General features: G+C 33.1%; 3 protein-coding genes across 6 annotated transcripts; 1 reads left to right on the top strand and 2 right to left on the bottom strand.

The window, feature by feature from the left end:
- Positions 1-559: 559 nt before the first annotated feature.
- UBP14 (ubiquitin-specific protease 14) lies at positions 560-7538 on the bottom strand. Of its 3 annotated transcripts, none has more exons than XM_021432141.2 (20): positions 7234-7538; positions 6668-6839; positions 5939-6051; positions 5498-5831; positions 5152-5246; positions 4479-4612; positions 4340-4396; positions 4153-4230; positions 3777-3831; positions 3657-3692; positions 3218-3298; positions 2729-2927; positions 2552-2609; positions 2356-2478; positions 2083-2171; positions 1911-2000; positions 1520-1690; positions 1310-1434; positions 1061-1196; positions 560-976 (listed from the first exon to the last, which is right to left on the bottom strand). In XM_021432141.2, exons 2-20 carry the CDS (start codon positions 6810-6812, stop codon positions 798-800), a joined length of 2298 nt encoding a protein of 765 aa, XP_021287816.1. In that variant the 5' UTR covers positions 6813-6839; positions 7234-7538; the 3' UTR covers positions 560-797. The 3 variants fall into 3 exon arrangements, with proteins under 3 accessions (XP_021287816.1, XP_021287814.1, XP_021287815.1); XM_021432139.2 differs by having other exon boundaries at positions 7203-7537; XM_021432140.2 differs by having other exon boundaries at positions 2356-2472; positions 7203-7537.
- Positions 7539-8339: 801 nt separating this feature from the next.
- On the top strand, positions 8340-12987 carry LOC110419972 (uncharacterized). 2 transcript variants are annotated; one of them, XM_089783904.1, is made up of 5 exons: positions 8340-8526; positions 9017-10217; positions 10590-10859; positions 11514-11669; positions 12587-12987. In XM_089783904.1, the coding sequence occupies exons 1-5, from the start codon at positions 8489-8491 to the stop codon at positions 12704-12706; spliced, it is 1785 nt and encodes a 594-aa protein (XP_089640030.1). In that variant the 5' UTR covers positions 8340-8488; the 3' UTR covers positions 12707-12987. The 2 variants fall into 2 exon arrangements, with proteins under 2 accessions (XP_089640030.1, XP_021288787.1); XM_021433112.1 differs by having other exon boundaries at positions 9017-10355.
- A 1625-nt stretch (positions 12988-14612) lies between these two features.
- LOC110419302 (transcription factor MYB41-like) lies at positions 14613-16347 on the bottom strand. Its single transcript, XM_021432295.1, has 3 exons — positions 16131-16347; positions 15854-15983; positions 14613-15595 (listed from the first exon to the last, which is right to left on the bottom strand). Exons 1-3 carry the CDS (start codon positions 16261-16263, stop codon positions 14791-14793), a joined length of 1068 nt encoding a protein of 355 aa, XP_021287970.1. The 5' UTR covers positions 16264-16347; the 3' UTR covers positions 14613-14790.
- Positions 16348-25270: the final 8923 nt, after the last annotated feature.

The following is a 25270-nucleotide window of genomic DNA, read 5'->3' as shown; positions in this document are numbered from 1 at the left end:
GTGAGGGAAAGGAGCGACGATTTTGCTTCTTTATTGGCTCCGTTAAGGAGTAAATTAATTAATTAATAGTTATTTATTTCACACCTTGAGGTAAAAAAATTTCTTTTTTCATTTATTAAATTTCATTTTTAATTACTATTATATTTATTTAAATAAAAAATAAGTAATTTATTTTTTTTGTTTATTAACAAATATAAATAGAATATTTCAATTTCATATCAAATATATATATATATATATATTTCTTTTATTTCCACTGCTTATAATGTTATTTCAAAGACCAAGATCAGAAGTGTTTTTAAATGACAAAACCCGTGATATTATTTTAATTATAATTATATATAAGCTAAAAATAGAAATGAAGGAAAATAACCCATGGAGGAAAAAGAAAATAGCTCTTCTTTTTTATTTCTTTGGAGTAATTTAAAGGGGATGGCTCCCATTTATTATTGGACTTAATGGACTGACTGACTTTGACTTTGACTTGGACTTGGTTTAAAAGAGATGACCCTAACTGACTTTGAATTGTTCTTTAAAAGAGCCTTAAAAGAAATAAATAAATAAATAAAAACGTCTGATTTGGTGCAAATTAAATAAAAATAAATAAATAGGTGTATAAAAAGAAAAAAAAAACAAACAAAAAAATTATAATCAAAATTATTTATGAAAAGATAAAAAATTGAAAACGAAATGAGTTAGGCAAAGTGATGGGATATAGAGAGATTACAATATTTGAATGTGCCAATGACATTGAAGCCTAAAGATTTCCAAGACAAATTCTATACTGCCTTCTGACTTCAGCTTGCAATCCTCTCAAAAAAGTACAAGTAACCCATGTCCTTGGGTGGATTGATGGAAGCCCCAACCTTATTATCATTGAATATCACCCATCTACCATCTTTGAGGATGTGAGCAACATAGTGGCCACACTGGGTAGACGTTCCGATGTGACTCACTATCCCGAAAAGCCGATATCCTGCATTGAGAAAGCATTGCATTACAACCATTATGCAGGATTATGAAGCGGAAAAACAGGATAACCAAGATTCGAGAGACTCACTCCCTCCTCCATCGGGCAGTCCTGCGTCAACTGGAGTAGGCACACTGCCGCTTGATGTAGTAGTATCCATGTCTGATGAAGCAGAGGTATTGGGATTGTTAAATATCCAATCTGTTGCTTTTTCAATGTCACCACCCTGTAAAAATGTACATCCCTCAAAATTATGGATTTCCAACAGATAAGAAAACTGACTACGAAACCACGCTCTCCAAATCCTCAGAAGAAATAAAAAAGCTGTAAACACTGTACCGATGCCTTCAATGCCATTCGAGCAATTTCTTCTTGAAAACCAAATGAAATCAAAGTATCAACTTTCGATTGGTCAACAGATGCCTCAGCACCTTGTGCCCCGTGGCAGATAGGAGCATCTATGTCTGAAAAGATATATTACTAATTATCATTTGACACAGATCCTTGCAGGAAGATTCGAGATTATATCAATAATGCTAAATTGTATACCTGGATCATCCATGTGTGAAAGCAACCAGTTCATTGCCTCTTCCACACCAGTATTTAAAGTATTTATGGCAGCTTTCTGACAATGAAGCTGGTTAAACCCCATTGAGACAAGCTGGGCAACAATTTCTTCATTGGCCACAGGCTGACTTGATTCCACCTCACTCCCAGGAGCTATGCAGTGCAAATAAAAGGTGCCACGGAAAAATTTTACAAATCAATAGTTCTCTTTTACATTGTCAACTTCTCAATTAAGGTTATCATTATCATTAAATAGACAGTCACCAACATTGAAGTCATTCGGCAGTATCTTTTTACTGTAATAAATACTGATAAAGGAAGTCAACTTTTATTTGAAACGAATTATCCAAATTGAATCTATTAATTTACATACCAGACTCTGGCAACAGTTCCTCTCCAGGTTGAATGCCTTTGCTGCGCATGTGGCTGATATCTATGATGTCGGGAACATCTATGTAGACATCTGGATGGACAATATATATGATAAGTAGCAACTTGATAGAAACAGGCAATGTGCAACAAATAACAAAGCCATGTGAAACTACCAAGCTTTTTAGGCACCCAGCCTGCCTCCATGACAAACTTCCTCATGTGCAATACCAAATAATCAGGGAATGAAGTTAAACCAGCAGTCCTGTAGCATAAAATACAAAAGAGAATAATAAACCTCTGAACACTAATATTCATTAATAAAAGAATACTCTAGGACTGCTAGTTTGCAACGAATACCATCAGTTAACTACATGCTTATCAGGACCTTCCAAAATAATAAATTTTAACTGAGGGCTGACCAACCCATCAGAGACCACAAATCTTACTTGATAGCAGTCGTCTTAGCCTTCAATGCAGTGCTATAAAACTCAGGTATCTCCTCTGGAGCTGCAAAGCTTGCTAAGCATGCTTCTAGAGGTACCCTTGGACGTACTATTTCATCACTGGATCAGTGGAACAAAGCATCCTAAGAAGAAGGTCTACAGAAGGCTAAAAGTATCATATAAGATCATTGAAACTTACACATCTTTCCCTTCTGAAATCTTTTCAGCTTTGATTTTGTGAAAAGCTTCCAGCTCTTCTGAATTCTCAAAGAGTAAATCATTAGAATCTTAACTTTTTTAATACATGAATATAGATATAAATGAATTACACACAAACACACATACATAAATGTACATATATAAAATCAAAACTTACCCTTATTAGTAGCTTCATGCAGTGGAATATTCAAAGAAAGAATGTAGTCAAGCCTTTTGTTATAAGCAACCTTTCCAGACGAACACAAAATACGCTCTTCAACACCAAACTTGAAACTCCTTGAGGGATCCAATTCAGGTTTCACAGCATTAGAACGTTCAACTTGGTCAAGAAAATGAAGGAAGTATTCCAAGGCATCCTACAGAATAATTCAAGTGTCCAGATGAGACAATGAAGGCATGTTGAGAACACCATGCACCCCAAGACCCATCCAATGCTGTGCACGATAAAAATAACACACAGTAGCCCGAATTGCAATGATATATAGGGTCAGTTTGTCACATTGCTATATCTAAGATGAGAATTTTAAGTCATCTTCTGTATGGAAACAAAAGAGCCATTTTCACATGTACCGGAAAGGTGGAAAATTCAAGTTAATGCTTGGAACAAAATCATAATTTGATAGAACAATTAGTAAGATTAGCATACCTGTTGTCTCATAGTAGAAAACTCAGGATGGCTGGCTGCGATAAGTGCTTTGAACATTCGAGGGGGGAGCCCTTCCTGTTTCTAATATTTTCAGAAGGTTGACAAATGAAAAGAGAAAAGAGAAGTTAAAAGGCCACTATCAGGATCACAAATATATATGAGAACTATTAATTAGACAAATTCTATTGACAAGCATTGAGTTCAAAGCTACATCGCTTGTATAAACAGATAATAGAATACTGATAGATTTAAGACACACTTGTGATTAAGCATATCTAAGTTGCATGGCACAAATTGTATCGGTAAAACTATGCCTTAATCAGAAACTTCCAGGTTGAAAATATAACTATATTACAATATACTCGGCAACTCAGTGACATCATCTAAGAATCTCCAAGATCAGACCAAACTCAGCAGAGATATTAAGTGGGAAGCTTACAGCATCTGTTATCACTGGTGCAGCAGTTCCATCTTTCTGTATGACCAGAAAATTAATTGATTAATTCATTAATCAGGAAAGTAAAACTACTAAGCATACAGATTGATATAGTCACTGTACCTCTGAAGCTGGAACAGAATATTTACCAGAGAGTAAACCATGCCCCAGTTTTGTTCTGCCATACAACCAGAAAGTGGTTACACAGTCATTGGATATTAGAAGTAAGATGCAAAGAATATGAAACTACTTATCAGATACACAACAGAATAAAACAAAAGGCAATGAAATACCAAATCAATAAACTCAACTTCCACACAAATCAAAACGAGAAGAAAATCGTTTGTATGTTATACTAAAAAATACATAAATGACCAACAAGTATTATTTGTCAAGAAATACAGCTATAAACCCCATCATAACTACCAACATTAAGGAAACTATTTCGACACAACAATTCAAAACTGAGCAATTAATGACCATAACAATGGTAACTTACAGCTGCATATTCAGGTCTACGGTTGGATCTGCAGGGGCTGTCTCAAAAGCCATTTTTAAGCTTTGGTTCATATAGTATCTGATAGCATAATTGAAGCAGAAAAACACAAGAAAGGCAAATAAGTATAATAAATTCCTAATTTAACTAAATTATGATATTAGTTAAATGTATGAACATTATAACTTACCGTCTACAAAATGAATGTGTTGAAAACACCACTTGCATGGTTGCTGCCATGTAGCAGCTGCATGAGAACAAATTTAGGTAATCAGAAACGTCAAAAGATTATATTACGATTGGTACCCGAACGTCATGATGAACATTACCTGTTTCCAAGATTCACAAGACCTGTATAACCTGGTCCATATATTGGTTCCACTTCCTGTCCACTTTCTTGAATTCTATTCCAATCAAAGTTGGTGTTCTGATCAAGCTCCCTTTCAGCAGTCGTCATTTCAGTCTGGCAACAATGAATTGATTTTAACTTCTAATCAGACTGTAAATCACTTATAAACACTACAATCCTATTCTTATCTTTCTTCTGGTAAGCTTTGAGACGTACATTCTATTGTAACCATATCACTCCTTTACCACTCAAGCTAATGCCCATCAAGAGTTATACAGACAATAGTTCTAGCGAAATGGCAAAATTTGTTTACGGAAACTCCAACCATGGCAAGAGTGAGGGAACTTAAGGATAACACAGTTCATTTTTAGCGAAGTTTATCACTTCAAGATGCAATAATTAGATGAAATACTTTAGATATGTCAAAATATCATTAAGGGGTTCTATGAAAAGCGAATGTGCATCAAACTTAAGGGTTCTGGACAACCGCTTGAATGTAAGAGCAAAATGAAATTGGTATGGATAATAAATAAAAAAGTACAATAGAAATTAATTGCATAACAAAATATGCATATGCAACTACATCATCATAATGTACATGGATCTTAAACAAGCTGTAGGCAACATATGATTAATCAACAGAAAAAGCTAACCTTTTGCAATGATGAGAAATCAATACCAAAATATGCCAAATGTTGTGCTAGAAGTGGGTCTACAACACTATCATCCTCTGGGTAAGAGAAAACGTCTGAGCTGCCACAATAAGTTACCCATGGTAAGTTCTGACAACTATTACCACCAACGCTCAGAAAAAAGGTAATCATCAAAAGCGCATTGCAGTGCCAAAAACCACAATTCTAATACAAAAATATGAAGGGTTAAAATCTCATGGGTAACAAAGAATAGAAATAATTCATACCAATTGTAGATCATTAAGAACTTACTAAAATGACACCAGAAACAAACACACACTGACAAGGAAATACAAGGAAGCATTACCTGCTGCTTCCAGATCAGCAGTAATGGTCCCAAGCTTTACAGCAAGAGGATAGCCAGTCTCCTTGTAGTGTTCAATGGCATGGTTGTTGCCACCAGTTCCATCCCAATTTCTCCTCCCACAGAGAATCATTCCATCAGTGAGATTTAACCAGAGATTTTCTGTTTTATCACACTTAGTACATTTCCAACCAGATGGAGGAACAACAACACTTCCAATTTGCCGCAACTCCATTGCATATGCACTTATTTGCTTCTTATCAGCTGTCCAGGCTGCAACTTGTTCTTTCCGCTCAGCACCCTCAGCCATTAAAATAGCATCAACTGCCAACCTTACCTACAGTATTCACATGGGGTAACCAAGCCAGGTTCTTGTCCAAGATGGAGAATTTGTTCTTCTAAATTAAAATTGTTTAAAAGATAAAAAAATAAGACAATCAATACCTTCTCTGGCAACTCCACAGATGGGAAAGGAAGAGCTACATAATTAGGCAAAATGACTATACTGTGAGTTTCTTCATATTCTGGTTCATTGTTGTCAAATCCACCATCAATACCTACAAATCAAAGTGCACAGATTAATCAGTTCCACCACTATAGATAGTACTAAGGAAATGCAATCATTCCGAAAACTTTTTAATTTTCAAAATTTTGACTTTTATCAACCTGGAGTTCTCGTTTGCATGAGTTCTGCATGCAGCATCAGACATGCAATAGCTCTAAGCATGTTAGTACATTCTGATAAACTTGCACAACTTTTTCATTAACAGTTGCAAGCACCATTTATACTTTAACTCTGATAATTTGGCCGGGGAAGTTCATTGCCAAATGGTCTCAACCTATGTTGATTAGACTCAAAAGTGTGAGACATGAATATGTGTTTGACATGGGTATTCTCAACATCTTCCCTTATATTTGGAGCCCCAGGACATCATACCAAATTTCTAAACTTTGATGTGTCAGATATATGTTCATGACTACATTACGAAAAATTAAGTGCAAAACAAAAATAGCACTACTCTCAACTCCTTCAAATTCATTTCTTCCCATAAAAACTGTCAGCAAGAACAAGACCACACTATAAATCAAGAGAAGCAAATCAAAACTATGCAGAAACAAATTTACCACACCACAACATGTATAAAAAGAAAGATGACAATATTGTAAAAGTACCAATAGCCAAAAGTGTAGGTTTCTTGGAAGGCCTATCTTCCGGAACCAACTTTTTCGTTTGCTTAATATGCAAATAAACTGGATTTCCAGTCTTCTCATAGTTCCAAACCACATAACCTTTCCCAAATGCTAGAAATGTATTCATATCAACAAACAATCCTCCTTCGGACCTCTGCAAAACAAACAAACCAAAAACGGTTGATCAAAGAAAGGAAAAAATTTTAGTAAAAAAAAAAAATTGAGTTTTACTATTTTTTCCGAACTAAACTTTATCGGAAGCCAAACAAATGAAAAATGTGATTAAAAATTAGTAAAATTTGATTCAAGAACCTAGTGACATTTTCCAGGCAAACTTTCTGGAAAGCCAAACAACAGATAAGCAAAAAAAAAAAATTTGAAACAGCAAAACGGTCAAAGAAAAAACATAGTCTATCAACAAATTGTTTGAGTTAATACTAGTCAGCAGCAATCTGGCAGTTTCTTGAGAAACAAACAGAAAAAATACTTCTTCTCAAAAAGGAAAAAAAAATAGTACTGGAGAATCGAACGAGAGGCAGCATTCTTGCTTGTATATACGATTGGTTGGTTCGGGGATCCGAACCCGATAGAGATTGGATCGCAGCAGCTCCATAGGGTTTATCTCCTCCATTGTTTTTCTCTTCTTCTCTTCTTGGTTTGGTTTTTTGAGTGAGAAAGTGAGGAATGGAATAAGATTTTCGCCCTAAAACTTAAGCAAATGCAAAGACCCCCTTTTTTTTTTCCGCCGAAAGATTGATTTTTTTTATTTATTTTTAATTTGCGAGAGAGAGAAAGAAACAAAAGAAGAGTGAGCTTTTGAAGCAAGTCTCCTCTAAATCAACTTCAAACCTTCTTGCACTAGAAAAATAAATGAAGGCTGAGGGGGTTTTCTTTTTCCTTTTTCTTTTTTCATTTTTTATTTTTACTTTTATATTTAAATATATTTAACAATGTCATTGAAAAGTAATATTCTAGGCTTGTGGATAAAATAGGAAAAGATTTATTCCATAAAAAATCTTTCTAACAAATTATAATAAATGAAATGAAAGTTGTATCATTCAAGATGAAAGAGAATAAAGATTTTACGAATCATATGAACCAGCTTTACAAGATTATTGATTAATTGAAAAAATATTAATATTACAGTGAAAAAAGAGAAGAAGTCTCTATTATTCTTGACTTAGTTTTGAGATTTTTATAAAATATTTATAAAATTTTTAATTTACAAAAAAGATACAATAATCTTAGAACTAATATTAATGAATCGTCTGGAAAGTGGGGCCTTGAAATAATAAAATGGTAAAAATTACATATTAATCTAAACTAAAATAATAGAGATTTATTTAATTTTGATTTGATTAGATTTTAAAACTTAATTTGACATTTAGTAATTGTATAAGTCTAAACTTATCACATATTAATCTAAGTTTTAGAAGTAGATTAATGAGTACAACACCATAAATTTATCATTTTGTTTGTGACATTTTTTAAAACATAATTATTAAATTAAAATAAAATTTATTTTTAACTTTTTATCACGTATAATCAGATATTGATATTCTACTTAAAATTGAAATATATAAAAAATATAAAATATCTTAGAGAAGAAACGTTAAAAAAAACCCCTTAAACGACCACTAACGGCCACATCATCACTAGTAGGTCGATTCCTCAGCAACAGCATCTCTCTCTCTTTCTGCCTTATTTCCCCGGGTATGTGCGACTCCACCGTGACAACCATGCACCAATCTTCCGCCGCCAATCACCGTGACCACGGCTAAGCCAAAGCATTCCCTACGGGCAATGGTGGTTGAACCAGCGGCGTTTTCAGCTATGTCGAGGTTAATTACCTTCTAGAACTTTCTGTATCAACTGTTTTTTTTTTAAAAAAATTATTTCTAATTTTTCCTTTTTCAAAATTCGTATTCTTTTTGTTGTTTTATTATATTGATCGAAACTTGAAAAGTATAGCTGAAATAAGAAAACTGAGCTAAGTACTTGCAATAGGCTTGGTTGATTGAAGATTCTGCTTTTTCTTCTTGTTAAAGTTTAGTTTAATTTTCTTTCGTTTTCTTAGCAACCAAACGGGAAATCTCAGTCTTCATGTGATAGTATTATGCATTTTTGATCAAATGTTTTTCATCGTTTCATCTTCAATAGTGTAATTGATAGTGTAGATATAAAATTAAAAAAGGAAAAAGTTTTTTTTTAATGTGTTATAGATAGTGTAATTTTTTGTTTCTTTTTCTGGTTATTCTTTTGTATTATCCTCTCAGTTTGTTAGATTATTGGAAGGCAATGTGAATTTGAAAAATGTTTAAAAATATACAGATTTTTGGGCTATGGAAATGTTAGGAGGGTTGCCCGATCCCTTCATTCGAACTGGAAGACTAGCTTCCGGGAAGCAAATAACAATGGGGTGCATCCAAAAGTTGAGTTCCCTTACTCCCTATATAGGTTATACTCTCAGTATCGACATTCATTTAGAGAAGATTCTCCTTTTGTGTTTTACAAAGTAAAAGAAAGATTATCAAAGAGTTATCAGGCCAAGAGCTTCCATGCCCTTTTGCCTAGCTATGTGTTTTCAGACAATGCACAAGTTAATTGGAAGTGGCTTTTTCAAGTATTTTCCTTTGGCAATCCAGCTGTAACACCAATTAGTAGAATTGCCCGTGCAGTGAGTCTGGCTTTGAGCAGGTCGAACCTGGTAGCTCCTGGTGTTATGGCCTTTGTAATTGGAGAACTTGCCTGGACCCAACAAACATGGGCAGAATCAGAAGGCTTCTCTACAAAGGATACTCTTTTTATGCAAGCACAAGATGGTCATCTGTTTTTGGCGTCGTTTGTATTTTTAGTTTTGGAATTTGTAATATTGTTATGTAGAGCCATCTATCTAGCTATTCTATTTTCACCCTCCATAGCAATGGCTCCGTTTGTGGATTTTCTGGGTCTTGAATTCAGGAAAATGTGGCTTCGTATAGTCCACCATACACTGGAAAAAGCAGGCCCAGCGTTTATAAAATGGGGTCAATGGGCTGCAGCTAGACCGGATTTGTTTCCCAAAGATCTTTGTGCTGTACTTGCTGAACTTCACACAAAAGCTCCATCACATAGTTTCGCTTTCACAAAGAAATCTGTTGAAAATGCATTCGGTCGAAAGTTGACGGAAATCTTCGCAGATTTTGAAGAGGAACCTTTGGCATCTGGAAGTGTTGCTCAAGTTCATCGAGCAACTTTAAAGTATCGGTACCCTGGTCAGCAAACCAAGCCCATTGTTGTTGCTGTAAAGGTTCGGCATCCAGGGGTTGGTGAAGCAATTAGAAGGGACTTTATGATCATTAATTCTGTAGCTAAAATTTCAAGGTTCATCCCTACTTTGAAATGGTTGAGATTGGATGAAAGTCTACAACAATTTGCTGTTTACATGATGTCTCAAGTTGATCTTGCAAGGGAAGCTGCGCATCTAAGCCGTTTCATCTACAATTTCCGCAGATGGAAGGATGTCTCATTTCCAAAGCCTCTATACCCCTTGGTACACCCTGCTGTTCTGGTAGAAACTTTTGAACATGGAGAAAGTGTTTTGCACTATGTTGATGAGCTTGAAGGACATGAACGGATTAAGAGTGCCCTTGCTCACATTGGGACGCATGCACTTTTAAAAATGCTTTTGGTATAATGTCTCATGTTCTCTTGTTCATTCTTTCCATCTTTTCTTCTTTACATTTCTTCTTATAGTGGTGATTATAAATGCTGAGTTGCATTGTATTAGATTGTTCATACAGTTCTTCTGCCACTGTAGTCCTGTACTGGTCTAAGATTGTGATGTGTCTGGAAAGTGTATGCATAAGTCACGCTAAAATGTTAGAGATTGGATTCGAACTTATGGGGTTCTTTTTCTCTGCAGGTAGATAATTTTGTTCATGCCGACATGCATCCTGGAAATATTCTTGTCCGTGTGAAAGATATCAACCCATCACATAAACAACTCTTCAGTTCAAGGCCCCATGTTATCTTACTTGATGTGGGTATGACAGCTGAACTTTCTAAGACAGATCGAATGAATTTACTGGAGTTTTTTAAGGCTGTCGCTCTTCGAGATGGTCGCAGTGCTGCAGTGTGCACACTTAGATTATCTAAAGAGCAAAATTGCCCCAATCCAAAGGCTTTTATAGAGGTAATGCATTTGCTAGAAAGCTCTTTCTGGTGGGTGTAACATACTGATCTTGTATGCCAGCATGAATGCTTATTGGTCTGTCAATTTAAGAGTTTATTTATCCAAGAAATTGTAACATTTTACATGTTTTTACCATGTTTTGTTTTAAGCATACATCAATGTTTTCAAATTGCATTGGGTTATCAGACATTGTTTGAAACCTCATAGCCTCATCAGCTATCTTTGCTATTTGCACTTTCCTTGCATTTGACTTTGCAGCAGACATACCCATAATGAAGTTCCTTCTTCTAATAATGGAGTGCCTTCTCATAGGCCATGCATTTTATTTCTATCCTTGACACTTAAAACTTTGTTGTCTAATTGCTGTGGAGACTTGCTATCGATAATTGGAATGCAAAATGGATTTAGGTTAGGAAAGTGTTCTTAAAGATCTAAGCTTAAATGCTAGGCCTTTATCTGCATTTGGCCCCAAAAGAAATAAAATCCAAGCTTAATGTTATTGAGAATCAACCTAATAATCGATTGATTTAAGGTCCACTCAAGATTTTGCTTCTTTCAATCCTGAAGTAATTGTTTATGTTTTATAGGATGATTTATTCTACAGTTATAGTCACATCTGTTAATATTTTTTAAGATTTATATTTTATTGAACAGGATGTTGAAAAGTCTTTCAATCTCTGGGATTCCCCAGATGGTGTGTTTCTCCATCCAGGGGAGTGCATACAGCAACTACTTGAGCATGTTAGACGTCATAAAGTCAACATCGATGGCAATGTTTGCACAGTAATAGTTACCACCTTGGTTCTTGAGGTAATGTAGTCTTTTCCTGCTACTTATCATAGTCTTCGCTCCCTAAGAAAGTTATTGAATTCTTTTTCTTCATTTTTGGGTGGGACAGCTGATGCAATCTAATAATACACATGGAATGTGCTGGCACTCCTTTATTCCTTAACATGTCACATCACAGTGATTTTTGAGAAAGAACTTCAGAAAATACCCTGAACCTTGTAGATTTTTTTATTTCCTAAAATGCAGCTCTTTTCTTTCTCACGCTCATTAGGCGAATCTCTACTGGCACATATGGAATTGCCATGTGCTGTCATTTCTTTGTTCCTTAAACATGTCATGTCTCTCAGCCATTTTTGAGAAAGAACAACTTCAAGAAAAACGTGCAACTTGCAGCCCTTCTTCATCATGCTGCGAGTGATTGGGGTCCAAAACCTGGATTTCTGGCACTATGGATTCCATGAGTGCCATTTGTGATGTTCTCAATCTTAAAGAGAACTATTTCAGAATGCGTGCATGCTTGGCTTAATAGCTGTAGTGCTTTGTATTCTGGAGAAAAATGGATTCAGGTCAAAAGTTGGACAGCTCTGCATTTGAATTTAGGCAGGGTGGGCATGTCATATGTGGAGGGTCATTGTCTTTTCTATTGCATAACCTAGTTTAGGATAAAATTGGCTTTATTGAAGCTACCTTTCTTACTTTTCTCTTTTCATCACAATGAGAAAAAATACGTTGGACTTTTGTCTTCTTGAACATCTCAACAAAAACCTTGTAGCCAGCATGAAAATACTCTGTTGATAATCATGGCGCCTGAGACTTTCTCGAAAACCCTCACCAAAATTTTCATCTTGTCAAATGAATGTTTACATGCACTGATCACTTAAACATCTTCTTGTTAAGACTGGTAAACTTAAGACACAAATTTTGGTTTTCTAACACAGGGATGGCAGCGGAAGCTTGATCCTCAACTGGATGTGATGCGCACTTTGCAGACATTGCTATTTAAAGCTGACTGGGCTGAATCTCTATATTACACCATTGAAGGACTTGTGGCACCTTAAAAGAGTCAGTTACATCTCCTTATGCTTAAAAGTTTTGATAGCAGTAGCCAAAAGGATATACACACTTTACCTGTTACACTCATGAGATAATTACTGTCTTCCATCTTTGGTTTCAACCCTCTTTTGATTTTTACCATCTTTTATTACAGTTTTACTGGCTGACCTTATGGTTTGCTCTTGTTAATTTGCTCATAAATCATGGTTTCCAATGTAAGACAAAAACATTGTGGGATGTACAATAAAGAAATGAGGAGAAATAAAATGTCAATAATGTTCTTTTTTCCCCCAAATCTTTCTTTAATGCTTTAGATGTCGGATGGTGATCACTGTAAATGTGATTATTAAAGAGATAATATTATAGTGTTCGATTTATAAGAATTTTATGAAAAATGTTTTGTAGAAAGAATTATTTTGTATAAAACTTACAAATTAAGGGGTTATTTTATTTTATTTTCTATTTTAAGGAAATGTTGATCAAAAAGTGAAAAAAAAAGAAAAGGAAGTGATAAGTATTGAAGTTGCGTTCACGTTTTAACTTGGACTGTCGATTCAACGGTTTGACTGGTTTCAGGAGAACCCGACAACAGACAATCATTTTCCGCCTGATTACTTGGAGTTTCCAACGGGATGCCACGTGTTTATTTAATTTAGGCTGTTTCTCACGCGCAAAATCTTGAAAAAATTATGCTTTTTGGAGTGTTGACACGTGTTAGTCAGGTCAAGGTATTAGGGAAGCAAATCCCTATTTCCCATTTCCCAAATTTGTTTTTGGTAAATCAAGTCCAATTTGAGTATTTCTGTCTTTTGTAAATATGGAATTACCCAAGGGAAAAAAAAATTTCTACCATATAATAATTTGTGGTCGGAAAGGAAAAAATAAGGTGAAAAAAGAAATTATAAGTATGAGAAAATAATATTACAATTTAGCTAATTTTTTACTGATGTGAAATTCTTTCATTAAAAATATTAAAATCGAGATAAGTTCAAATCATTTTTACATAATATATAACAAATTTCTACCAAATTAAGTAGTTTTTTGCTGTACTTAATGTTTTCAACATTTTTTTTATTTGGAAATTTTTTCTTAAGAAATCTTTAGAATGAGTCTTCGGACAAATTTTGAAAAAGTTAAATCATTGAAAATTTTCTTAAATTGTTTATCAAACAACACCATAGAGGGGAAATTTGTTCTTTTATTCAATGAATCAATAGTATGTAGTTGGGAAATGTTATTCTCTCATTTAGTAGTTAAAGAAAAAAGTTGGAAGAGAAAAGAAGATAAACTTTTGAATTCGTAAATGATAGAAAAATGCTCATTCAACAATATAATTAATAGTTATTTTATTTTAATTTCTTGCATAAAACATAACTAGAAAAATAAATAAAAACCAAGTTTTTGTTTTAAAGCCAATAAGCTGCGATTTTTTTTTTTGAGGCAATTAGATAGGATTTTGAGCAAAATCGTGGACAGTTTTTTGAGTTTTAATCGTTTTTTATAAGTGTATGGGTTTGTCTCTCTTGAACCAAATTTTTATATTATGAAAAGTCTTCTATCAATTAAGTAAGATTTAGAATGACGCATTAATTTTCGAAGTGACGCATTAATTTTCGAAGTGAATAAATATGCGGATTTGTCTATATGCATATATACATAGAATTGTTTCTTCTTAGTGATTTAGCCCTATGAAATGATGCACACCTAACAGCAAATAATGCTGTGTTCAAACCCCAGCAATTCCATAGCCAACTTGCTTATTCCTTAGCCATTGAAAAGGATATTTTTCCCTAGCTAGCTTTGTTTTTAAAAGAAGCTTTTTGCAGAAATGTCAACTTGAACTACATAACTTCAACCTTATAATAGGCCTGACGAATATGAAGCAATTAACTGACAAAAAAAAACAAAAGAAAAGAGAAAAGCATGCTAATTATATTCAACAACAATGAAAAGGAAAAATCTTCTACAAAGATAATATATAAAAGATTCACATAGATTGGTACAAAATGCAATCCCCTAGTCAAAATCTGAACAATTAGAAAGACTTTAAATCTAACTTTGGGTTTTTTGACAGCAAATTGTTTCAATATTACACACATCCATTGACATTTAATGCATTAGGGACATCAAACATCAACATGTTGCTGCAGTAACTGTCTCTTTCAATATCTTCGGTACTGCTACCATTGTTGTTGACGTATGTCGTGGATGATGAATTCAAGGGAGTTGAGTTGGAAGAAGGTGTGGACAAGAGTGATCCGAAAGGGCTCAAATTTGGGATATTGTTCTGATCAGAAAAACATGCCTGGTTTTCTGCTAAAGAGTTGATGATGGATTGATTGATAGAATCATGGTAGCCATAGTTTTGCACGGGGAAGAAACCCTTTGGTGTGCTAATACTAATATTCTCTCTATCATATTCTTGCCACAGATTTGGTAGAGACATTTGGCAGCTTAGATTGTTGTTGGGGTTTGTGGACAAATGGTTCAAATTGGCTTGTGATGTTGTGTAACCTTGAATAGGATTCTGAACCTGGTTTGCCTGGTAGGTTTCATATTGGTTCTGACATTGGAAATTCCCTGTCTGGTTTTGTTCAATATTTTCAGGACTGATTTCCAGGGTCTTGTTTTGGGATGACAGTAGAGCTGTGGCAAAGTTGAGGAAGCTCGGATTGAACATCGATCCAAACCCAAGCAAACCTGCTGGATTAAGCTGAGAAGAATTGTAGAGAGATGAGCTGAGAAGTGAGGAGAGTTCAAGAAGATCCAGACGGGGACTATGAGTGACAGGATCAATCCCCATTCTCAATAGCTTCTTCTTGATGTGGGTGTTCCAATAGTTTTTGATCTCATTATCAGTCCTCCCAGGCAATCGAGCAGCAATAGCAGACCACCTAAGTCAAGAGTGAAACAAAGAAAGAGTAAATCAGACAGTAAACAAGACATGTTTGATTCTGTGGTTTCCCCAAAAAGATTAAAGAAAGTACATTATTTTTCTTTTGAACGAATAATACACCTTTGACTTTTGCTCTATCGGTCCATAAGAAGTAGGTAGTTAAGTTAACTATTCTTAATATAAAATTTGAAACAGAAGGGAAACAGGCTAAGACATACTACCAATCAGTTGATCATATAACAAGAGAGACACTCACTTGTTCCCTAAAACACTATGTAATTGTATTATAGTTTCCTCTTCTTCAATTGAGAACTTCCCTCTCTTGATATCAGGCCTCAAGTAATTCGTCCATCGGAGCCTGCAACTCTTCCCACACCTCTTTAGCCCTATATAAATCAACACAAAGCAATTATTAAACCCATTTCTTAATATACTAACATGGCGCAGAAGAACTAAATTCGAACATTTAACTCGACAGTTTAAGTATATTAACGTTACAAACTAAGGGTATACGAGTTTCGAATTCGATGTACCTGCATTCTTGGGAAGGGTACGCCATCTCCCATGCCCATGTTTTTGAATATAATCGATCAATTTTTGATCTTCCTCGGCAGTCCATGGACCCTTTTTCAATCCATTTTTGTCACAACATGGAGGTTTCCCCATTGCCAAAGATAAGAGACCCTTACTACAAACCCAAAGAATATAAAGAAGAAGCCGATTCAAGTTTGGAAGCAAACGTTTGGAAGGGCAAAGTCATGAAATGCATGGAAGAGGGAGAGTATATATAAATAGAAGAAAGAAAAAGAAAAGCAAAGCAAAGTCAATGGGATTCGGTACCGGCCAATTGAAACGTGTCTTCCTGTGAAGAAAAAAACATGGCACACAAAAACATTAAGACAGTCATCTTCTTAGTTCATTGTGTGCAGGGTAAGAACAAACTTTTGACACAAATTAAAGGGTAGTTTGGAAATTATATTGTCCGACGTGGCAAGTACCCATTGGTGGGAAATTCAAGATTTTGCTTTTTACAATGATTAAATTGGTGAACAGTACATTTTTGGGCTCTTCTATGTTTTTGGTCAAGACCCCTGTTTGTCTCTAATTCCTAAAACAGGTTGACACATGTTGCAAACAATAAATAAATTTTCCCTCCATTTGACTAATGAAAAACTTATTTCCTTTTAGTCAAGTATTATAGCTGTCTCCAACATTTCCCTGCCACGTGATAGGAGGGGGATGGATGAGCAAAGGACCTCATCACCCATGGCATGACTCTATAAGCTCAGTTGAGGTTCATTCACTTAAGCCGGCTAGCTCATCTTTCCATCCTATTTTCTCTTTTGGTAACATATAGGACTAATGGAGATGGGACATTCTAACTTCACTTGTACCAATCGATTGAGTGCCTAACTAAATATTGTCATACTGTTATTGAAAATGAAATGTAGATTCTTTATATGACCAATCGTCATCTCTAAACAATTATTTGAAATTTAAGATACTTAAATCACTAAGTCGATTGTAGTTACGATAATATCAAACCGTAATTCTCTTATGATATCTACCTATAAAATAGATCATTTCCTTAGTTTAGTGTTTCTTCCTTATGATATATTAATTCTCTTAACTTTTGTTAAGCATTAAGATTATAATCATAATTAATCAGGTCAAATTTCCATGAATGAGGGTCAAAGGTTTTAGTGAGACAAGAATGGGTTTGTAGTTCTACTTTGCTATCATGATTTAGAAAAGAGAATAAATCAGTTAGGGAAATGATAGATTGAATTCAAACAGAAAGTTTTGATACTCACTATGAACAATTTCCATGAACAATTTGGCTTTAAACAGTTTCCAGGGAATTAAAAAAGCTCTTTTATGTATAACTGCTTCATTTGATGGGACTGATTTTGACCAAAGTTTGGACTAATGCTTTAATTTGGGCACTCCCATCTTACTTCTAAAGTGATTTAATCTTCAAATCCCAATCCCATTCATAGTTTTTGATTGGCAAAGACATCCAGCTTGAGTTTGACTGAGAATTAACAACAGGAACAACGGCAATTCTTTCTGCTGTTTGACCATTCTTATTTCAAGGTACAATGTCTCCTGTGCCTGCTTCTACTTTATGTAGCAAATTAGAAGCAAAGTGCATGAACTCTCACCAAGAACAGCAAAAAGGAGAAAGCAGGCTCTGTAAAAGGGTTAAATCCACAGTATCATTTCTTGGAGAAAGGTATGCTATGTATATAAATGCCCTTGGTGTATTAGTTTGACGGAAGAAATGTGGACTGCTGCTGTTTGTTTCATACTGATCTGATGCCCACAGGAACTGCCATCATGTCCAGGCTATGTGGATTGAAATTGTTCTTGACAGTTAGGTCCCACCCAAATTTTTGTATATGCAATTAATGAGCTGTGTGGAATTTTTTCCAGTGCTTGGAGTTGTTGTCAAAAGAAGTTTGGGGCACAAGTTTGAATATTACACTGGGGAATTTGAAGTAACTTGGGGTCATGTAGCCACCATAAGTCATGTGCCCATCATACGACTCTTGCTCCCAGCTTGCACCCTCTTGTTCAAACAGTAAGCATGATCCACTTTCAGAACCCCCCCACACTGCTCTCAATTAATACCTTAGATCTTTTTTTCCACATGTGACAACTAATAATTGTGAGTATAAAATTTATTTTATTTCGACGCATTGCATATGGGGAAGAATCATTTAAATATAAATAATTACATAATAATAATATATTTTCTCTTTTCTCTTACTTTCAACTCTGACAACATGAACAAACTTTAAATTTATGAATACATAATTATTTAATCATACCACTTTATACATTCATAAACAGCTAGATTTCATTTATGGTCTGGTGGAATCCAAGGGATGGGGACTGATAAGTATAGCTATGAAGAAGGGAATAGATGGTAACTTCTGAGAATTGAATGACCATAACTTTCAATGGCATATGATGCTAGTCCTTTTAGATGCTAAGTTCATTGAATTTATTGTGAGTATAACTTCCAATTTTGAGCTTGAAACAAAAATGGGTTTCCAAGTCAAAAATGAGGTGACAAGAATAGGAGACTTGGAAGACATAGATGTGAAAAGAGAAAAAGGAAGTGAGAAGGAGCAATTCTCCATTCTTTTCCTTCTTGAGATTTGAAAGGGGAGGTGACAACTGACAAGAACTTGGGAACTCATCATTTTCAATTATCAACTCATCATTAATTACAAGCCAATTACCTCCCCAAATTAAGTTCCATTACTGGCTCCTGTACTTGGTCAGCCCTTACATCAAATCTAATAAGCAGTGACAGGAAAGCAATAGAATTGTATTTTGTTAAAATGCCAATAATATTGACTTGAATTTCTTTCTATCTTTCAATTTTACATAAATAAATTTATTGGTTTTCAAGCACAAGTATTTAGTAGAAGGGGTTAGCTACCAATAAACCAAATGCTACTAGATTTTTAGTTTTTCTTTAGTTAGAGGAGGACGATAAATAATTTCCAATAAAACACGTAAATTTAAATATGATTACAATGTCAAATTTTTCATTTACGTTTTACATTCAAATAGTAAGAAAAGGATGAAATTTTATAATATAAGATGAAATATTGTTATTTTCCAATTATTATAACATAATTGAAAGCCAGATATATTTATATATAGAAAAAGGAAACAAGAAGGAGAAAATTTTTATATGTCTATAAATGTGTATGCATATATTTGAATTATATCAAACTTGTAAACTAAAAAAATGGGTTTTCAAATTTGACTGTTATGGTTAAAAATTAAAAGTAAAACTCGTGTTACCTTTCGTTACATAACCAAATCCCTAATTAACCTTTATATGTATGATAACAATAAAAATCATTAATTAATAAAATTTTCGACTACTTTTCATATATATATGTGTATATATATATACACATATATTTATATAATAACACTTATACCAAAGCATGAAGAGGATAGACAAAGCCATGGCTTGGGCATGTATTTGGCTAAGCTTCTTGGCTTCGGTAATCCTATTTGGACACAAGTTGGAAATAGGGTTAAGTAAACGTGAAACTTTGTCACAAACATGAGGCAAATTTCAATGGTTTTGTGGTCCAAATTTTAGAGCATGTAATTTCTAATCAGATAAGGCTAAGATTAAACAAAAAGAGAACAGCAAGGTCCCCCCACAATATTATTCAATAAAAAAGGACAAAGCTTTGGTCAAACATTATTTAATCCCCATCAAGTAAGATTTGCACTAGGTTTGTTTTTCGCAGCCATTGTGATGAAGGTTTCAACAACCCCATTACAAAATTTTAACAAAGGATACAAACCAATACCCTCTTTTCTTTTCTTTTTTTGATTTGACAATTCTCACCTTTTGAAATAATCGTAATTTTCTCGAGTTCGGGTTAGAGAATTTTAGTTAATTTTTAATTTCCAACCCGTGTTATTCACTCGAATTTTATATTTAACTAAAAGTTTTTGATCCAAACCTTAAAGATCAAAATGAGTTTTTCAGTAAATAATTAAGTTTCGTTAGATGAATACTTTTCTTTTTGTTATTTTTCGGAAAAAACAAGACATCAACCGAATAAACCCTATGCACGTAAGAAATTTTTTACGATCTTGTTACGAGAAATACTCTATCTATTTAGTTGTTTAAATCTAAGAGAGTCTTTACGATTAAAAGTCTTATGTCAAAGAATTACATTAAAACTTTAATTATTTGTGAGTAAGTATAGGTGGAAGGATATATTTTAATCCCAACACATGCATATCTCTTTGCTTCTTGGACTTAGGAAGGGCAAATATGACTATTTAAGTGTTGCAAAGCTTCCCCATGATCTCATAGAGTTTTCAAAAAAGTGGCTTTGAGGATGAAAAAGAAATTGTTAGCTAACCACATACATATACACTACCTCATTTGCTTGCTAAACCTTCTCACTCCATTACTAAATTGCCTTCATTTCTACTCCAAGCAGTTTCTAGAACACGGAAAATGATGTTCAAGAGAATGACTAGAACCCCAATTAGGTTCTATTAATCTACTTGAACCCAATTAGGGTCTATTAATTTATTTTTAATTAGGCATAAAACCCTTTTTTCCATCGAAATTACGTAAGCAATGGCCCGAAGAATTTTATGAGGGTATAAACCGAGGTTTTAAAGTGCTTAAAATTATTTTATATATTTATTATGGTAAGGGAATTACTAATCTTGGCTTAAACCTCTTAATTATTTCATGACCTTGAATAAACATCCTATATATACTTGTATATTGCTTTTAATAATGGGTACCCTACCTAAACAGTATCAACTTCTGTATATGATGTGCCCTATGAATATCATTCTTTTATTCTTCACACCTAATCTCAAATAATTTATTTGTCTTGATAAATAATTATATATATGTCGGATTCGGAAAATTTTGGAAAAATTACAAAGTTGTGACACATAACAAAATTGAATTTCATCCTTTTGTAGTTTTCCATGTCATTTAATTAAAACAAAATTTTATTTTGCTTCTGTCTATTATAAAATATTTAATTAATATCATATATATATATGTATGTATATATACTTATATATTAATTGCATTATTCATGAAAATGACCTGTAACTCTATATGATTTTCAATTTTATTCAACTTTAGAATGCCATATAATTTCACTAAGAAAAGAAATACCATATCATTGAATTTAATATTGAAAACTATACCCTAAACATCATGTCCTTACATGTTTGGTGGCTGGAGAATATTCATAGGTTGTATATATATATATATACAAGGTTTAGAAATGCACCTTCAAAGAGTATAATGCTTACGCTATTATCGTATATGAATAATACCTATTATGGTATAGAGAAAATTCCAATTTCAGCAGTTGAAGAATTAAAATTAATACCCATTATAGTAAATTACAAAATAATTATACATACAATACTTGTGCCGGCGTAACCTTGACGGAAATAGTCCTCGAATTTGGTAAACTACCTAAAACATTATGAAATTATATAATAATTATATGTTTGTAATATATTAATTTATCGAACGAAACTTTAATTAGTTAAATACCTTTTTCTTTTTTTAGATTTTGCTCTCAAATATACGCACATGGTTCATATATTTTAGGGTTTATATAAAACATGCAAAGACGTATGCTAGATATGGACTAGCTGTGGTCCTCGCAATAATCTTGTGGATGGCAATCTTTATCAATTAATCACATTTTTTTTAGATAAATTATTTTATATGAAAACATGCTCCACGTAACAGTTGATGCGGGTTTTATTATTATTTTTGGTAAAAATTATTAATTAATTGTATAATAATTGAGTGTGAAAATAAAAAAAAAATGATAGGTTAAATGAAATTCGTGGCCTTTAAATGTATGATTGCAAACTTTCTAGAGAGGTGTATATATATATATATATGTAGATATGAAGTGGAAAGATTATGACAGTCCATGGAATCGAGTCATCAAGCACAAACTCAACAAACACATTCAAATCCCATTTGTTTAAGCATATTTTAGAAGGAAATTCAAGGGGAGAAGAAGACACCTGACTTTGAAGCCATGCAGCTGTATCAGTTTCATGAACTTTCTGATAATATATATATATCAGAGCATGGGGTTGGCACATGAGGCGAAGCTTCATAGCCGCAACTGCAGGTTGGGAAAAGGTGATTGTTGCTTTTGTGGGGGTTGGATGGATGGATTGTAACCAGACATGGTAGCGAGAGAGAGAGAGAGAGAGAGAGAGCTGGCTGCTGCTGCAGAAATTGTTTGCAGGTCAAACTAGAAGTGAAGAGTTTGTTAACCAAATTAAATATGCATGTGATAATACTGAAGAATTTACCTAATTTGCTGTCACTATTTGGATACATAGAATCATATATTATTAGGTCATGATGACAAGAGACAGCTTCAATGTTTCAAGTGTTATACCATTATAGACCTTAATTATCAACACAAAGATACTGGTTGTGTATATTTTGTGTATCTTTTTGTTCATGATTATAACACAATTTACTTATGATTAATAAATTTTATGCATCATAAGTTATTGATAAATCTCTATTATAAACACGACGAAGTATTATAAGTGATAAAATAACCTTATTGTATCTATTAAAATTCACCCTTTGAATAATAATACATGGCAACATACTAAACATAACTAACTTCATGTTACATGATTATGTTTTGGACTAAAGGATCAACCTACTTTTGGGGTACATAAAATTTTATTTTTTTGGTTAAAAATAAGATTCAAATATATAGTTTTATTTTTTCCATTTTGTTGAATGAAAAATATAGTATATACGTTTTATTTATTAGTATAAAATTTTAAAATTCTAATTGAAAATTACTTGACAGATGAGCCATTACATCATATTAGCGTTATGCGGTATAAAATAATATGCAGCTTTTTGACCAATGACAAATTAATTCATTAATTATAAACAACTATTTAATCTAAAATAAAAATAAAAAGGTTTGACTAAATATAATAAAAAATAAAATTTATTTCTTTTCTTGAATAGTTTTATGAATTTTTTAAGTATTATATTTTTTCATTTTGTTGGTTTTTTTTGGATATGCCATCCATGTCATATAAAAGAATAGTACTAACAAAATTTGAAGTGATAAGATTAAAAAATTTATAAACATATAGATGTTATCAAAAAGGTAGGAATCACTGAGATTTGCAATGGGACCCCAAATAAGTTAGTAAAGAATTAAATATTTAATTAATCCCAAAATCTGTCTTATAGCTTCCCACTCTGCCTAGCATATTTTATGCATATATTCTTCTCTTTTTTATATGATTGAAGTTGCCCTACTAGATAGTATAATTTAGTCTCTTGTCGTGCCATTGGAGACACTCTTTCTTAACACAATATCATATTGAATAGTTATTAAACCTTAAAATCTCAATTGACAGTAAAAAGTCCTAAATCTAAGTATTTAATGCCTTCGTTATTGTTAATTCATGTTCAAAGGGTTTGTTCAGTCCCTCAACAACCATTGAATGTTAATGGATTTTTCATCCTAGATACAGGATTTTTTAACTTATAATAGTTGCTAGCAAGGTATTTGACATGGAATTTCGAATTAAAAAACCGATCGTTTGGCTATTGCTTTTACTGGTAGCATTATACATCCGAATTCAACGAGATAAGAAAATTACATGTTTGAATGTAAAAAAAAAAAAAAAAGAACTCAAAATATGATTTTAATGATGTGATAAAAAGTATAATTTTATTTTTCTAAGAAACCATTTTGTCATGTACTTATTTTTGGTCAAAAAATCATTGAATTTACATAGCAAACTCTTGGAAAATAGTTAACAAAGAAATTTAAAAACAAAAACAAAAAGAAGCCTTATTTCTTTGCTTAAATTCAAACAATTTGACTTGAAAACACTATAAAAAAATTCCGCTTATTTCGATCAAAAAAATTTCATGACAAATTTTGACTTATTAATAAACCCTAAACCTTAAGCTCGAAACTTACTGACAATCACCTTCGCTAGTTCCTTACTATAAGCAAGTTCAACTCAATGTCAATATCAAATTGTTAAGTAAAGCCTATCTCCTTTAACACTAAGAAAGCTCAAGATTGTTCAAAGTACAAACCGAATCAAACCTTACCAAAAGGCCTCATCTAACAATTTTGTCATATCTTGAAACCCCAACCCAAGCCTTATGTCTCCATTTGTGGTGCATATAGAAAACAATAATCATCTTAATTAATTCAAAAGACTTTTGTTACAAAGAAGAATTTATTACTTTTTGGTATTATATTAATTAGGTAAACATTAGTCCAATACATGGAACTTGCTTCCTCACTTATCATTCTCATTTGTGAACAAATCATATCAAATAAATGTCATTGACTTTGCTGATGATGCACATAGCCCCAATTATTCAAGGGTAATTAAAGTATCATTTTATTTCCCCCTTTGCCCCCCACTGTTTATAGTCTTTAATAAACATTATAAAATACCACAAAATTACAAATTATGTCGAGGACTTTTATTGCTATTATTAGTTAAATATAGAAAAATTAGATATTTTATGGCTTGTTGTCAATGTTAATGTAGACTTACTAAAAGTACAGAAGTTGTGACCTAAATTGGATTTCTTAAAGTTTAAACGTGGATGATCATTTGGTGGGTTTGATCGGTTTGAAATTAAAATTTTGAAAATTAAATCAACTATTCCCATTAAAAATAATTGAAATTACCTGAATTATAATAAAAAGCAAAAAACAACTGAAATTGACTTATCTAGTTGATTATTTTTGTAAAAGGTATTTTTCAAATATATTTTAAAAATATTAATAATATCTATATATAAAAAATATATATTTTAGTAATGATTGGTTTTTTAAATTTTGGACACAAAAAACCAATCAAAATAATTGAATAGATTACTTGAATTAATTAAATTCAATTTGTTTCGATGGTTTGAACCGATTAATGCTCACCCTAATGATTTATTTCCGTTTCTAACAAGAGCTATCGGGCTGGGCCATAAATTCCTTTTATTGATTTTACTGGCCTACGTATCAGGCCCATTTTGGCCCAAAGGGTCCTGCAACTTTTCTTTTTTGCCCTAGAAAGTCAAACCAAAATGGTCAAAAAAAGT

The sequence above is a fragment of the Theobroma umbraticum genome, unplaced genomic scaffold (assembly GCF_002168275.2).
Source record: "Theobroma umbraticum cultivar Fairchild unplaced genomic scaffold, ASM216827v3 scaffold_67.0, whole genome shotgun sequence".
Lineage (NCBI taxonomy): Eukaryota > Viridiplantae > Streptophyta > Magnoliopsida > Malvales > Malvaceae > Theobroma > Theobroma umbraticum.
The sequence above is the reverse complement of the archived record's forward strand: the minus strand, read 5'-3'. Positions and strand labels throughout refer to the sequence as shown.

Excerpts from the sequence above, each read along its gene's own strand:
- UBP14 (XM_021432139.2), bottom strand. The coding sequence starts at position 7,316 with ATGGAGGAGATAAACCCTATGGAGCTGCTGCGATCCAATCTCTATCGG. Across the intron at positions 2,610-2,728 it reads GCATGAAGCTACTAATAAGG|AAGAGCTGGAAGCTTTTCAC; the intron begins GTAAGTTTTGAT and ends TTGAGAATTCAG. Across the intron at positions 2,001-2,082 it reads CTGGGTGCCTAAAAAGCTTG|ATGTCTACATAGATGTTCCC; the intron begins GTAGTTTCACAT and ends TTGTCCATCCAG.
- LOC110419972 (XM_021433112.1), top strand. The coding sequence starts at position 8,489 with ATGGTGGTTGAACCAGCGGCGTTTTCAGCTATGTCGAG. Across the intron at positions 8,527-9,016 it reads GCGTTTTCAGCTATGTCGAG|ATTTTTGGGCTATGGAAATG; the intron begins GTTAATTACCTT and ends AAAAATATACAG. Across the intron at positions 10,860-11,513 it reads ATCCAAAGGCTTTTATAGAG|GATGTTGAAAAGTCTTTCAA; the intron begins GTAATGCATTTG and ends TTTATTGAACAG.
- LOC110419302 (XM_021432295.1), bottom strand. The coding sequence starts at position 16,263 with ATGGGGAAACCTCCATGTTGTGACAAAAATGGATTGAAAAAGGGTCCA. Across the intron at positions 15,984-16,130 it reads TACCCTTCCCAAGAATGCAG|GGCTAAAGAGGTGTGGGAAG; the intron begins GTACATCGAATT and ends TGATTTATATAG. Across the intron at positions 15,596-15,853 it reads CATAGTGTTTTAGGGAACAA|GTGGTCTGCTATTGCTGCTC; the intron begins GTGAGTGTCTCT and ends CTCTTGACTTAG.